This window comes from Rhinolophus hipposideros, assembly GCF_964194185.1.
Source record: "Rhinolophus hipposideros genome assembly, chromosome: 23".
Taxonomy (NCBI): Eukaryota; Metazoa; Chordata; class Mammalia; order Chiroptera; family Rhinolophidae; genus Rhinolophus; species Rhinolophus hipposideros.
Window position 1 is genome coordinate 38,877,797 of NC_138069.1, and position 16,656 is coordinate 38,894,452.

The following is a 16,656-nucleotide window of genomic DNA, read 5'->3' on the forward strand; positions in this document are numbered from 1 at the left end:
ACACCGAAGTCCAAAGCCACTGCGATTGTGTGTTCCAGCGGGTTAGGGGTGGATCCCAATAGTGCTTCCTTTCTACTCTCAACTTCCCAGCAGCCATCACTGCTTCCCATCTACTACCATGTTTCCCTGAAAATAAGACCTACACAGACAATCAGCTTTAATGCATCTTTTGGAGCAAAAATTAATATAAGGCCCGGTCTTATACTATATTTTATAAGACCTGGCCTTACATTCTATTATATAAGACCCAGTCTTAAAATAAGTCCGGGATTAGAGCTGATTGTCCGGCTAGGTCTTATTTTTGGGGACACACGGTAGGGGACATTGACATTCCCAGCTTCCTCACTCTGCCCCAGGGCAGGCATCTGAAAACTGGTGTCTCCATTACTGGAAAGGTGACATAACAGAAAGTTAGTCTTGAATGATATAAATTCAAGGTTCACAATTAACTACGTGACTGAGCAAATTACTTAACCTCTCTGATCCCGGTTCCCTAAAACATCTATAATAAAAGAAGGTACTATCTCCCTACTTAGAAAGGCTGATGTGAGAATTCAATAGGATAACAGTCTACAAAACATCTAGCACGCACTCCGTGGCCCTCAAAAGGCTCTGCCAACAGCTGTTCTGATTCTTCCAGTACTTGTAGGTTCCTGCCCTCCACACTCCTAGAACACCTGCCTTCTTCTCTGCTCTGGAGCATGGTCTCCAGGAGGAGATAGCTAGCCGAATTCCAGGCAATGTGCTTTTATAGGTAAGCACGTTGCCATCTCTATACTATGGGGCAATGGGAACAGGACCTGAACAAATGCGACTTAGCTCAAATGCACCTCCACCAACAGTGGTTTTGAAATAGAGCCTACAAAACCACACAGAGCGTATGCATGTACACATCACAGAAGATGAATCTCAGTCTCCCCGTGGAAGGCACACGAGTGGCAGACCAGTGAAATCACATCACTCACCTCACCGTAGAGTCTGAAGAGCCAGTCACAATGACACGTTCGTCATACTGGAGGCAAAGGACAGAGCCAGTGTGGCCCGTCAACACTTTCAAACATTCCAAGCTGGTTTTATCCCAAATCTATTGAGACAAGACCAACCACAGTGATTTAGTATTTCATGTTCTGATACATGTTTGTCTCACCTTATTTTCTGAATCATAACATAACACAAACTGTTTACAGTAAATAAGAGTTAAACATCAAACAGGTGGGAAATGAAAAGAAGCAATATTGAATAACTTCCAGAATAGATGTACTACTTTGTTTCCTCTGCCCCCTCACTACTGTACTCATTATACTTAACAGCCTTATAAGGGGAATTTTAAAATAAACTCTACCAGAAGAGCTGGCTTACCCTCTGGAAAACAATGCCTTTAAAAATGCATACCCCTCAATCCATTCTGTTTACAAAAATTTTTAATTGAAAAATGTTCGACATTTCTGAAAAATTTCAACGTATACTATGAAGTTTGTAATGAGAAAATATGAAGCTTTATTACAGTGTTTTTAAAAAAAAGTATAATAAAAGTTTGTCTATATACTGACATAACAAGTATACGTTTTAAAAAAGAAAAATAGATTAAAAGGAAGCAAAATGTTAATACTAGTTAGTTTTGTACTCTCAATGCTCTTTACCTCCCTTCTTTTGGATGGTTAAAATATTTTCTGTAGAACTGTCTCTGTCCTTGCAAGAGTACCATAATTTGCAGTGTCCCTAAAGCTCACTACCAACGGCCAGGACACTGCAGTGCTGTACACAGCGAAGGAACTTGCTATAAAATAGCAAGGCTTGCTTTTCATTTCTGACCTAGTAGAACCACAGTGATTTAGAAAGACTGATTAGTGACCAAGGACTGATGCAGAAGGAAGCACAAAACGTTTTCATCCACGGGAATGATGGCTGGAGGTAGAGGTTGAGATGCTCGCTCAGAAGTGCATTTCTGCTCTAGTGCTCTGTCTGATAAATCAAATGTAACTTAATTTAAACCTGGGTGTGCCGCCGTTAAGAGAATTCTTTAGAAACACATCCAGTGTAAATGAAATGCAAGTTCATGGCTAGCCTGTGCTTTGACAAGGTCCTTATAAACCATCCTTATCTATCCCTTAAAGAACTGCCAAGACTAAACAGCAACATATGTCACTCTTTCTCGAGTATATTTATAGCTACAGGTTAGGGCAATCGATAAGTTACATAAAAATAGAGTTCTGTGGCCAAATGTGTTTTGGAAGTTGGGAAACACTGGGTGTCTCTACTGCAGGACTTCTCAGAGCCTTTCTGTGCTACCGGACCCTATGAATTTCAAAGGAGACACACAGCATGCAGTGTTTTCTAAATTTGTTTGAAGGGCATTAGTCTTCAAACTAACATCCTTTAGATTTATATCCACAGAATACCTTTTGGGAAACGTGCCAAACATATAGGAAACCAGTGGAACAAGTTGTTTACATGCTATAATTCAGAGTTCTGTTTGCCCTAAGTTATGTGAATTACTGAAATTCCACTATTTTATATTTTTTTAAATGAAAAACAAACAAGCAGACGTCTTTAACTCACCCTTAGTAAAACAATATAGAAAACAGGGCCAGGATGGAGAATGTTCACTACGAACTCTCTACTTAGCTGATTATAACTAAAAACTCGAGACAAACACAAAAGCAACTAGCTAAGGACTTTGAGAAGTGTGAGGGGAGGAGGGAGAAAAAAGCAAGTGGATCATGGAAGAGTAAAAATATGAAGACGCAATCCACATGGGGGTGTTTATCCTTCTTTTTGCTTGTTTTCTCATTTCTTTCCACTGTGGCTTTGGCCAAAGGCGGGTTCAGATCAGAGAACTGCACAGTGAACTAGCAGCACTGGCAGTCAGAACTCTGAGAGAAACCACTCTTTCCGGACAGAAAGACAGGAAAAAGGAATCCTTGGGGGCCAAAGAATATGTGGAGGGCCCTTTCCCCTCCTTTCTCATATGGCTTTGATCCAAGACAGGCCCTCGTCATGCAGACGTACTGCAGAGCAGTGGCACAGATAACTAAAATTCCAAGAGAAACCCCGTTTCTCTGCCCTGAAGAAAGGGTATCAAGGAACCCTGTGGGCAAGAGAGACTTAGGGAAACCCAAGAGGAAAGATGCGGAAAAAGGGATCTCCTAATTCGCTACGAAAAGCCACACGACACATGGCTTGAGCTGTGCACACAATGGATAGACCGCACCTGCATAACGAAGGCTGTAAAAAGCAAACTGGTATTTAAAATGCTGCTGATGAAGTCTCAGACCACCTTCTGAGCAGTGCAAGCCCAAGACAAACCCAAAGGAGAACAAGGCTTTGAAAAGCAGAAAAGACATTTGAACAAACCGCCAACCTTGTCATCCCCACCTCGCCTCTCCAGCACCCTCTGTTGATATCAAGGCAGAACTTGTGTCCCGAACCTAACTAGGTCAACCACCTGCTAAAAAACGCACTCACACAAATTCTCCGAGGACTTTAGCAGAACCATAGTCTTTACAATATAACGTCTATCATGTCCAAGAGACAATCCAAACTTACTTAACATATGAAAACCAAGAAAAGCGATCAATTCTCAAGGGAACTGACAACCCACCCACGACAAGCTGGAGATTACCCAGAGGTTGTTGTGGTGAAGACTTCAAAGCAGTTATTGTAACTACACTCCATGGTAAAGATAAACATATTTGATGTAAATGAGAAGAGAGACGTTCTCAGCAGAGAAGTAGAAAATACAAAATACAGTATCTGAAATGAAAAACTCACTCAATGAAGGGCAATAGCATAAGAGATGAGAGATGAAAGCTTCAGTCAATTTGAAGATAGACTAATAGAAATTACCAGTAAATGAGAAGAAAAAAAGAATGGAAAAAGAATATGAGGGACAGTATCAAATATTTATGTAGTTAGAGTCTCAAAAGGAAAGGGGAAGTTGGTGCAGAAAAAAATATTTGAAAAAGTAATGGCCACAACTTCTGAAATTTGGTGAATGAAAGACATAAATTTACAGATTCAAAAAACCTCAGTAAAAGACTTCTTTGCTATGACATCGAAAGCGTGACTCATAAAAGAAAAAACTGGTACACTGAATTTCATCAAAATCAAAATCTTCTGCATTATGAAAGATATTAAGAAAATGAAAAGAAGTCCCAGAGCGGAAGAGAATATTTCAAAATATATCTAACAAAGGACTTGCATGCAGAATATACGAAAAGGTATAAAGGAACCCTGTGGGCAAGAGAGACTTAGGGAAACCCAAAGGGAAAGATGTGGAAAAAGGGATCTCCTAATTCTCTATGAAAAGCCACACGACACATGGCTTGTGCTGTGCACACAATGGATAGACCGCACCTGCATAACGAAGGCTGTAAAAAGCAAACTGGTATTTAAAATTCTCAAAACTCAAAAATATAAAAATAAACAACCCAGTTAAAAAATGGACAAAAGATCTGAACCAATGAAAATACAGATGGTAAATAAACACAAATAAGTGAGAAGATGCTCATTACCATCAGTCATTGGGGAAATAAAATGAGACATGTCTACATACCTATTAAGATGGCTAATATCAAAAACCTGAGACGGCCAAGGCGTGCCAAGGAGGCAGAACATAAGGAACTCTCATACACGCTGAGGGGAATATACAATGGTGTATACAGCCACTCGGTAAAACGGCTTGGCAGTTTCTTAGCAAGTAAAACGTACGCTCACCACATGAGTCAGCAATCCCACTCCCAGGTTTTTACTCAAGTGAACTAAAATTTATGATCTCACAAAAACTTGCGTGCATGGTTACAGTGTCTTTAATTCACAATTGAGAAAAACTGAAAACACAAATGTCCTTCAGCAGGTAAATGGATAAGGACAATGTGGCATTACCCGTTAAATGGAATACTACTCAGCAGTAAAAAGGAATCAACGGTTGCTAAATGCAACAACACAGGGGAATCTCAAACGCACTAAGCTAAGTATAAGCCAGACTCAAAAGGCTACATGCTGTGTGAGTCCATTTATAGGACATTCTCGAAAAGGCAAAGTTATAGGGACAGGAAAAAAGATCAGTGGCCAGTGCCTAAGGGGAAGGATGGGAAGAGTTGAATACAAAAGAGGGAACTTTCAGGGAGGCAACTGTTCTGTATCTCCATTACTGTTAAGGTTACACAATTTTTGTGCTTGTCACAACTCATCGAGCTTTACACCAAAACAAATGATTTTTCCTTTATGTAAATTAAAATTTTTAAAAATAGTTTAAAAACATCAATGTTTTCTTAAATATGAGAAAACAAGCTACAAACAATGTAAAACAATAATCTGTCAGATCCGCCGCCAAACATTAAACACAGAGAAATAATCCCATTTATCTACACTTGAAAAGTTAATGATAGAATAATTCAAAATGCTCTTACTGAGATAATTTCTATGCACACCTAAATACAGAAAACAGCAAGCATGCTCAGAGAAGGGGTCTAGTGTTCGTACAGGAAAGCACTCTGCCCGTAGTTCTTCAGAACCACTGAGAGCTGCCAAGACTGAGTGGAACAGATAAACCGATCTGGAATCAATGACGAGGTTGTCATGTCTCGTGTCTAACATGTAACCACCACAATTCTAAACATAGTACATGTGAAATACAGTCATTCACCTTAATAGAATTATCTCGTAGGCCACTGATAATTTTTTCATCATCATACTGTAAACAGTAGACACCTTTACTATTTTCAGAGCGGCACTGAATCCTCTGCAAGTTGTGTCGTCCACACCGCCAGTTAGATTCTATAGTCTAGGGGAAAAAGAAGGCAACAGATGAGTTTTTGTGAATCAACTATTCTATTAGGCTTCAGACTTTGGCGCTGCTTCCAGAAACAGCATACCACCGATACCCCATCTTGGTTTGCATAACTGTCTGTAGACAGGAATCCTGCTCATTTCCAAGTAAGACATTAGCCCAACAATGTTTTTTCTCAAACGTTCCCTGCCCGTCTGGCAACTATCATAGGATTTCCAATGAGTTTGGGTTGGGTTTGAAAAAAAAAAGGCCTAGACAGAAGTCGGTATGTTTAAAGAATGCCATTTGCATCCAAAACATACAAATAAATAGTAACTCATTGGGTCACTCTCTAATGCCAATTAAAATATTTGGCGGAAGCCCACCACCAACATCAAGCATATACTGACAATCTGCGTTTCCATCCAAAGCATTGTCTGATCATTGAGAAAAGATATTAAAGTACTACTACATACCAACTACTATAGAAAAAAATTTATTTGCTAACCATTTTTAATCTTCCAACACACTGAAGTTCCTTTAAAATAAGAATGGCACATTTCAGTCCTGGAGTCGCATTCTTTCATCGTTCATGCACCACTTACTGAGATGCGAGTATATTCCAGGTATTAACTGCTAGACAGACACGGGATTAAAGGATCATCAGGAAGCATGCTGCTTTCAGGGGAGGAACCTAGTGCCTCGGCACATAGTGTACCTAGGGTATCTAGCGTATCTAGGCACATAGTGTCTAGAACTGGATATACGCTCATGTTTATTGAGTTAAATGATCCACGTATTAACCTTGGAAGGAAGTTCTTATTATTTCCCTTTTTGAAACAAGGAAGGGGTTTAATTTGCCTGAGGCCACAAAACTAGTACTTGAACACACAAGTCATACCCAGTTCTTCCTGACTCTTGAGTCCATGCTTTTTCCACTAAGATATACAGTGTCTATAAAGTGGTACAGTCCTAGCTGTTCAGGCAGTGAATACGGAACGTAAGAAGATCAATAACAATTCCAGATAAAATATAAGTGCCAAATGAGTGATTAAAAACTTCAGTACTGCAGGACTTAAGGAGATAAACAGTACTATGGCGTGAGACAGGCGGCAAAGTTGAACGAGGAAGTGGGTCATGCCCAACACACTGGAAGACCTAGCCTCTGGTAGAGCGTATGAGGGACTTTCAGGAAGAAAGGATACAAAGTTTCCACCAAGAACAGCCAAAATGTAAACTCCTGATCCTTGAAATTAGGGGACAACAGGGACCAGGATAATCGTTTACACCTGAATTCAGGATGTAGTAATAGTTTAAAAGATTTGCTCGGAGTAGAATTATGAGTAGCTAAAAGTTTAATTAGTTGCTTTGCTAAAGAAAGGAGATAAATCTCATCTTCATTCATGATAAGCACTTAATTACTGGCTCTGCTGACATCTAACAAACCATACTTCCTGCTTTTTTGAAGCAGTATGCTTCTGTATTGCTCTAAAATGTTAAAGGTCACTGTATGTTATGTGCTGGGTACTATGCTTTCCTAACACTATGCTATGTGCTTTTACATGGTTTACAGCTCATTTAGTCATCACAACTTTGAAGCCAAGATTACTGTTCTCATTTTACAGAAAGAGAAATGGAGGACTGGAGATACTGCCGCACATATATCTAAAAAGGAAAATGTTTCACCACTTGTGGCCTTAGTAATTAGCACAGGAGCCTGGAAATACAATCCCTCCTCTCCAAGAGCTCCCGTACAGAGCCTTGACAGAGGGCAGGATGGCACACCCAAGCAAGGTGCCACGGAGATGCCAGGAGCAAGGAAATGCTCGCCTGCCTATCTGCTACCAAGTCAGGCCTTCTGGGCCAGCAGCATCGCCTCCAGTGAGTTTGTAAACATCAGACATGAAAGCACATTGCAAAATCAAAAAAATTTCATCCACCTACCCTGCTACCTCTATAAAGGTCAGCAGCAGACCCGTCTGTATAAGCAACTTTTTAAAAAGGGGTCCAGAATATAAAGAATTTCTTAAACTGAACTCAGTGCTTAGACTCATTTAGAGAAATCGGGTAGTTTCAGGTAGTGACTGACACACCTCGGCATGCTAAGCATACCAGGAAAAGGCTGACTTAGGAGGCAGACATAGGAGTAACAAGTCTTACTCGTGGCCAGGGACTCTTGGCAATGATCACCGAGGTTCAGGCTACACCCTCTGGGGGCCCAGAGCTGCTGCTACAAACCCGAAGTACTACAAAGATGAAGGTGTAACATGTCACACACATGCATCAGGTGTTCCTTAAATTCGTATCACTGTTCTTAGTTTTAAAACACGCAATTATTTTTAAACATTATTGAATCAGTAAGTAGCTTTGTTACTCTGTATATTTCAACGAATAGAAAAAGCCCATTTACTATCACATGGGAATTTGAAATTTTTTAAAATTTAATATGAAGGAGTGGGGGCGGCTGGATGGCTCAGTTGGTTAGAGCGCAAGCTCTGAATAACAGGGTTGCTGGTTTGATTCCCACGTGGGCCAGTGAGCTGCGCCCTCCACACCTAGATTAAAGACAACGAGTTGCCACTAAGCTTCTGGAGGGGAATCTGGATGGCTCAGTTGGTTAGAGCACGAGCTCTCAACAACAAGGTTGCCGGTTCAATTCCCACATGGAATGGTGGGCTGTGCTCCCTGCCAACTAACGATTGGAAACAGTGACTGGGCTTGGAGCTGAGCTGCGCCTTCCACAACGAGATTGAAGGACAACGATTTGGAGCGGATGAGCCTGGAAAAACACACTGTTCCCCAATATTCCCCAATTTAAAAATAAATAAATAAATAAATAAATAAATAAATAAATAAATAAATAAATAAAATGAAGGAGTGGGGGACTCCCGTTCCAAAAAGAACTTCCCACATGCTCTCTCTCTCTTCTCTGAGATATTTTCTAGAACTGGGTGGCTTGCTTCGATTTTACTGGACCTAAAGCCGTACAGCAGAGAGGAGCTGAGGCAAGACCAGTCAGCCTGTGACACACCCACTCCAGGGCGTCTGGACAGAGACCACCACCCAGTGGAAAGCCTGAGCCAGGGTCTCCACCTCCCGCTCTTAAACAAGAGCCAGTCGCCAGGACCTCTCAAAAGCTCTACTAGACAACAGGCTTTCATTCTAAGTCAAATGGAAGTTAGGAAATGGCTTAGCTTCTCAATGCTTAGAAAGAGCCTCGTTTCCTAACACACGTCTGAATTTTAAAAGAGAAAGTTTGCCAAATAATTATTGATGGATCATTTTAGAGGTCCCACTCAGGGCCGTTTTAAAAATTACTAGGTTCCCTAATCCCAAAACAAGTGTAGTTTGTCTCAAAATTCCAGGAAAGAGACACTAAACCAGATCAGGGAGGGGCCTGCTTTGCTGCACAGCCACCCGTCTAATTCCTAATTCAATCTTCTCAATTCCCAAGGCCACCCACAAAAGAAAGCAGCGCTTCCTGCTGACTATGTCTGCCCAAAAATACTACCTACCACCTTATTTCATGACCTCAACTCTTACTAGAATGCTTATAAGCCAGGTCTTTTTTAGAAAAACTAGACCCTTAAAAATGGAAGGCAACCCATGGTGGTAGAAAACACCTGGGTCAATTAGCAGCTTTGGCAAATGACTTGGACTTTTGAGCTGTAGTTTCCTCCTCTGTAAAAATGGGGAAAACAATGTCTGCTTCCTCCAAGCTGTTAAGGATCAAACGAGATGACACAGGGGAAGTGCTTATCACAGGGCCTACGAGTGGCAGGGGGGTGTTCTTCCTCGTTTGTGGAGAACACGGACCAACAAAATCTTCTCACCCAACTGCGGGGAATAATGGCCTCCGTCCAGGCTGATACTGAATGGTGAGCCCGAGCCCTCCCCATCCCCTCCCAGGAAAGGGCTCAGCCTTCAAATGAAGTCCAACGCAGCTCAGCAGCAGGCACACAGCGCACACAGGTGCACCCCTGGAATTATGCAGATACCTGCCATTTCACTTCGACATCATGCGGTGTGGCTACTGTAGAGAAATAGTTCGTGTTTTTGAGAACTTGTAAAATCCCCTTACCCTGTGCAAATTTTCAAAATACTGGGAAAGTAGCCATGATACACAGAGTATACAGCGGCATTTAAATTGGCAATAGAGTGAAAACAGATGTCTGAGTATGGAGGAATAACATTATTTTTAGAAGCCTAAACACAACTGGGTGGGTGGGCAAGTTTCAGCATTTTCTGGTCAGGACAATGTTAATATCAAGTTTGTAAACCACAAAAAAGCTCCCCACTTTCTGTGAATAAAATGTGGTTTATTAAAAGGTGTGATAGAACACACCATCATTTTACCAGTGGTCCATTCCAAGGAGAGTGCTTCAAAGGCTTTAATCCGGTGAATAAAAGGAGGAAAAAGGCCTATCACACCAGTTTGCCACTACACTGAAATGGCGAAAGGGAAAAATCCAAGTTCAAGATGTCAGAACTCTGAGTGTATTGTTACAACTCCCATCTCTGTTGAGAGACACTTGAGGGTGTGGTCGAGTGCAAAGAGCATGGGCTTTGAACTATAAGAATCTCCGTTTTGACAATTTGAGGATTAAATTAAATCACCGTAATGAACTACTTAATAGTAAGCTCATCATTAATAATGATGGTGATAATAACAATCAAGACTCCAGACAGCAAAGGAAGTAGAGCTGCTTCCTTCAGGAACATGCCTCAGATTTCCCAGGTATTCCTTCGCAATTCAGATGCACTCTAAACCCCCCACCCCCGCTCTGTGGCAGGAACACGCTGAGAGATGAACCTCTGCAGAAAGCTAAGAATTCTTATTGATTCTCCCCAGACTTCATTTCTTACATCCTCATTTCCTGAATCATAGGGGCTGGCCACACTAAGCCAGGTTCTCGACTTTTCTTTAAAAATTAGCCGAATTTTGGTGGCTCAGTGTGGAAGAGCAAGGTCACCTGCTCATCAGAACCAAATCTGGGGAACAGAGAGATGACAGGAGGCAGCACATGAACTAGAGCTTATGGGAGAAAAAGAAAAAAGTCCTGTGAACGAGCAACCTTGCAAAGTACATGGGGAACAAAAGCACAGATACTCTGCAGCTTGTGTGTGGGCAAGTGGGGGGGGGGCACACAAACATCCACTTGACGTTCAGGGTGTAATTTATCTTTTGGCAACGTGCTTAATTAAAACCCTTTAAAGCACCACCTGTCCCATCACTAGACTAAAACAAAGCCCACTAATCTTATCTTAACTCATGCCCTTTTTCAACTAACAGTCAAGGACACTGAGTAGTCACACAATTGGAGAAAGATGAGGGGATCATCGGGAAGACTGGAGGCGTGTATACTGACACCTCTTTCTCCTTGACTTCTTAAAAGGTCCACTTCGAAAGCGACAAACAACACCACTGAGAGCTGGCCAGACCTCAGTTAAAATCCCATAGCTATGTAGCAAGTCCTAAAACTTCTCTTAGTCTCAGTTTCCCCTTATTACAGATGGGGATCGTATGCACCTTGTAAGAATTAAATGCAATAATCTACGTAAGGGACACAACAGAGTTCACGGGACACTGCAAGGGCTCAGAAGAGCGCACTTGTAATTATTACATTCTGCTCATGAGGGTCTCATATCAGCCTTGTAGGCTTACGAGGCCCATGAGCTTCTCATTCGTCTGACCCATGCATGGATCACTGACACAACTACCTGTGTGTCCACGCTGAACAGAATAAAACACACTCCCAAAACAGAGGTAAAGAACTATTTTGAAGCGCTACCAGTGCCCTTATATAGTACAGAAAAGGTGGTGTAACAGGAGAATAAGGCTGATCACGGACTCAATTACTCACTAGCTGTGTGACCTTGGGCAATTTATTTAACATTGCTGAGCTGTTTCCTCACCTTTAATAAGGACATGACCTACTCAGGTATTGTCCAGAGTGTTAAGTGAGAAAATGTATTATGAAATGCTTAACCAGGTATCTAGCACAAGTAAACGCTCTATACATAGTACATTATTATTTTTTTATTATTACCATTAGTGAATATACCAAAGTATAAAACATCATCCCTTACACTAAGAGATCTAGCCCGCAAAACTCTGGGGGAGACCCTGTGGCCAACCAGTGGCTTTTCCCAAACCACACTTAAGAACCACTGGCTAGACCACCATGATAGAGGTTCGTGTGTCAAATCGGGGTTTCCCCCATAGCTCTATTTTCCCTCACCTCTGCCTCCTTCACTAACTGAAAAATATTATTTCAGCCTGAGGAAATGGATATGGTAGGTGGTGTCACAGACTGTCACGCCACAGCATACGGAGTTCATACTGTCAATTGCAACAGCCCTCATGGAGATAAAATAATCCGTGTCGCCAAATCTTCAACCCAATCAAAGTTGTTCCAAAAGTCCTGTTTATTAATCATTGACTAAACATTATCCTTCTCATAACAGAGGATTTACTAAATGATTCAAGGGCATTTGGAGATACTTTGTAAAGAATAACTGGCGCGGGGACAGAAAGTAGTTTCTAAGATGTATACGCAAGTGACATCTTAGTACCACTACCGGTCTGGGGTTAAGAGACAGCCCCTCTCCCCGGAACACACACACCAACCTAAGATTTGAGTGAGCACTACGTCTCAGCTACTAATACTGTAGGAGCAATTTACTCAAAGTTTTGCGAATGGATCAGTTAATCCCTAAGCTTTATGACTGTCTGGCAGAAGTTTTAAATTATTTAACCATCCTTAAAAGGTTCCTTTGTAGCTCATTTTAGGGAGCAGAATACTCAAGACAAGGGTTTGTGCTTTAAATAATGATATTCCAGTCACATTCAGATTTACCGTTAACCAAATGATGCCATTAGTTCACATCTGCCTCAAAGGGGGGAGGGTAGGAGAACCCTCCAAAAGAGCACATGTTTCTCCATTAATGAATTTTGGCACAAGAACTTTTATGTCTATCACCTGGGGGACAGGATTACTTCACGTTTGGGAAACTGAGTATAACTTTATGGGTGATACAGCATTGCCTAGAGAAGGCTAAATTTTTCTGCCAAGGAGGAAATAGTGAAGTAACCAGGACCTGCCAAGAACACATGTGAAAGAGTTAATGAGAAATGCCTGTGCGTGTCTTTCCTGGTTCAAGGAAAAGGGCTAAACAATAAAACTGAACTAATTAGAACACATGAACAATATCAAACATCTCCAATGTTTCTCATCAAGTTTACAGAGTTTTACTGGTCTGATGAAGTTACATTCAAATCCAAAATGGTCCAGAAGCATAATTTGCTATATAAAACCCACTTAACTATTGCTTACAATCATATATGAATCATTTTTTATAAAAAATTGTGGGAAACGTACAGAGGAAACCGAGACTGTGCCTTCTCTAGTTCTCCAGATAGGGCTCAGTGACGTAAAACTGCTTACCTGAAAAACTGGGCCCTGGAGTTTGGAAAAGGTTTTAATGAACTAGCGGCCTTGCAGAAGCATTTCATGTTTTAGAAAAGTTAGCTCATTTTTTACATGAAGGCATTATCTACTCAGAAGAATAGCTGCAGATTATATAGAATGTGACACATTTGTTCCAAGAGTTTAGCTTAAAAAATTTTTGACTTGTTCCATGATTTTAGACCAACAGAACACTCCAAGGCAACATAAAAAGTTGAGAACAAGACACAAAGAGCCCATAAAACAGATAAATCATAAAGTTACCTCTATATCCTGGATAATCTTTGGGTATAATGACCTATAAAATGAATTGGGAGGGCCATCTGTGGGTCTGTTTTTAAACAGGTACTGATCCCTGGCAAATAAAAACAAACAGATGTTACATTTTTGCACATAAAAGGGTGAATTTTACTTAAACGTGGTGCTTACAAAGATACTGTATCACTCAAGTCTTTTGACTTGCACTGAGCTTTAGCCCATCAAGAGCAGGATGGCTCAGTTTAAACACGTGAGACACAAGTTTACTTCAATTTACAGCTCTCTACCATGATCCTGGCCTTCGATTTTCAGAATACCCAGCACACAATAATCCAGCCTTTCATTCGGTACTTTCACAGAAAGTGCTAAAGTAGCTTTGGGGAAAATACCACATCAAGCTTCCTCCCATAAAGAAAACACAGCCCTGACCCTCGCTCACACCACAACCCCCTGTACTTCATTCTCTGTGCTAACTGGGCCAGGTTACTGACGTGTACAGTGCGATAAAGCTGTATTTAACTTCAGGGTTTTCTCTAAAAAAGCCTGCCTGCTGTGCCTCCCATTATCTTCAACGAGCAAAACTAACAAATAGCAAAATGGCATTATTTGATTTTTTCATATTTTCTTATCTATCTGTTGGTAATGGTATTACCACCCAAGAAAAACATGAAAGGAAAGGCACAAATACATAGCTTTAAAAAGCCCAATCACTCAAACTATACAATACTTCCTAACAGGTAATGACTATAAAGGAAATTTACATATCGGAAGGAAAAATTCTAACAGCTTTAATTTTTGTTCTCCCAACTCTTGACCACTCATCTTTCTCCTCTTGTTTAAAATCGGCCAACACATCTGGCAAGTATAATTGGTTTCTTGAGTAATCAAACTGACCCAAGGTCAAAGACATTTTCCCCCCCAAAAGAACAAACAAACCCCCATACTTACCACCCTCTTCTTTCTGAAAGCCCCTTCCATAGTGGGTCAGTGCGCACCATTCGTTCAATCAGCTTCTTCCAAAGCATTCCTTCGGAGATCACCCGCTGCCATTCTTTACAGACCAGCTCTGCCGCACACAGAGACCTGGCATCCAGGTAGGAAAGAATGTTTTCTGCTATGTGATCTAGGCCTTGCTCTACAAAACAGAAAAGACAATGAAGAAATGGGAAGGGAGGTGGAAATGTACCAGTCACCATTTCCGAAAGGGTAAGGGGAATAAGGAAATCCTGATCCAGGACCCATACTTGAGGAGTAGCGATCGGCCTGCGGGTATCCACGTGCACGCTCATGTAAACCTATACTCTTCTTTTTGGTTCCGATTTTTTAAGATAAAACAATTGGTGGCCAACAGTTACTGTGTATAAAAGCTGATCTGGTCAGTTCTAGATTTGTCAGATATTATGATAAAAGAGTTATTTCATTTTCTTTGAAAACCACTATAGCGTAAGGCTGCCCCACATTTTATGGATGAGGCACAGAGAGGTAAAGCACTCAAGGTTTCCCAGCTCCAGGGTAGTAAAGCCAAGAGTAGAACTCCCCAATCTCTTTATCCAGAGTTTCTGGTCTTTCCCCTCTGATTTACTGTCTCTCATAACGAATCATCCTATTAATCCATGACCAGTGTGACTCCCTTGGGGCTAAGGAGACAAAAAAGTGAAACGCTGACATCTTTAAACGCTTATAAAAAGTTAAATGACAATCCAAGAGTTAGTCAGGTGTACTTAGATGTAGGTTTTTCAATCACTTCTGTGGAGGCAAATTCTCAAAAGCAAGAGCCACCTGTCTACAAATTCTAGAAGCTTACAAGGTTTATCCCACACAATGCCAGGGTCCTCTCAACGACACCCAGGATTCGGCCTCTGCCCAACACTCACACACAAGCTCACTATGGTCAATTCCGTGGCCGCCTATAAACTCCCATCCTGTGGTTCTAGGCGTGTCCTCTGTAGCTGCCAGAAATCCAAGCCCCTCCCCAGGCCTACTCTGTGCAGCGCTGGGCAGAGTACACATACAGGCAGAAAGTCCCAATTTCAAGTCTAGCCGTTCTCTGACATGAAACAAATACTCAAACATCCCTGCCCCTTGGGTTTTTACCATATACAATGGTAATCACCAGTACTAACTGTCCTTTCTCACTCTATTGGTAGAGTCAAATGAGTTTTAGGAAAAGATTTTAAAGACAAGGCCCCATACAAGCTTAGCGCGTGTTCTCTTTTTCAAGATAAACAGAAGCAGTACAGTGGCACTAACTTAGCAGGGTACAGGTACATCGTTCAACTTTCAGAGCTTCGTTTTCCTCACCTGTAGAAAATGAGGATAGTAATCCCTGCCCCATCTTGACAATATCAAAATGAGTTGAGGCCCAAAAAATGCTTCACAAACTAAGAATGACTATTTCCACTGATTGATGATGGTTTACAGGCCTTCGTGTACTAATTCTCCTCCACTTGGAGATCTAATACCCAATTTATGTTCTGATAATGAAGACTGCACTGGGACCACTATCTTTTCTTGCACATGTCCTTAAATGACAGTAAATGCAGTCGAAGTTGACACTGCCTTCATCTAATAGTCCTACCACAGTAGACTTCCAACACGGCAATAAGTCGCACCCTAGGCCTCTCACCCCGAACATCTATTAAACCAATTCCTGCTAACTCTGTATTTGTACCGCTACTTGGAGAGGTGAGGGGTCAGCATGGTGTAGGAGTTGTCCTTACTATAATTCACCTTTGAAGCTTTGTCTGACGGCCCCATTTCAGCCTCTAGAATTCTGCTTCTGCCATCCAGAAGAGTGGGTATCCCACATCAGATCTGGATGGTAGGCAAATGGAGTAATTATTTATTCCCAAGTTTGTGGGCAAACATGTTAAATGGGTCAGAACCAAGGACAGCACCCATTATTCTAGATATTTCCCTCCAGGCTTCCCTTGATCCATTCATTAAATACTCACTCGGTGCCAACACTGAGTCACTCTGTAACCGTCTGGATGTACCACTGTCCAGCCCAAACCTCTCTATTCAGTCCTCAGGGATATTTGGAGAAACTTTGACCACCTTTCCATGCTTTTTCTGACCTACCAGTCCGGTAACTTTACCAAAAACGAAATCAGGTGGATTGGTCTGGTTTCCCTGTGTGTCCCCTTACTAGAGCTTACT

The 16,656-nt window shown here is 41.4% G+C and overlaps 1 protein-coding gene across 8 annotated transcripts in view; it reads right to left on the reverse strand.

Annotated features, from left to right (window-relative positions):
- The window catches only part of FBXW11 (F-box and WD repeat domain containing 11), a 101,154-nt gene that overhangs the window by 13,711 nt on the left and 70,787 nt on the right, over nucleotides 1-16,656 (reverse strand). For all 8 annotated transcript variants that reach the window (XM_081035509.1, XM_081035507.1, XM_081035506.1 and 5 more), the window contains 4 exons: nucleotides 14,446-14,632; nucleotides 13,504-13,594; nucleotides 5,648-5,785; nucleotides 966-1,084 (listed from right to left, as the gene is read on the reverse strand). In XM_081035509.1, the coding sequence (XP_080891635.1) occupies nucleotides 966-1,084; nucleotides 5,648-5,785; nucleotides 13,504-13,594; nucleotides 14,446-14,632 (535 nt within the window). The remainder of the gene's footprint in view (nucleotides 1-965; nucleotides 1,085-5,647; nucleotides 5,786-13,503; nucleotides 13,595-14,445; nucleotides 14,633-16,656) is intronic.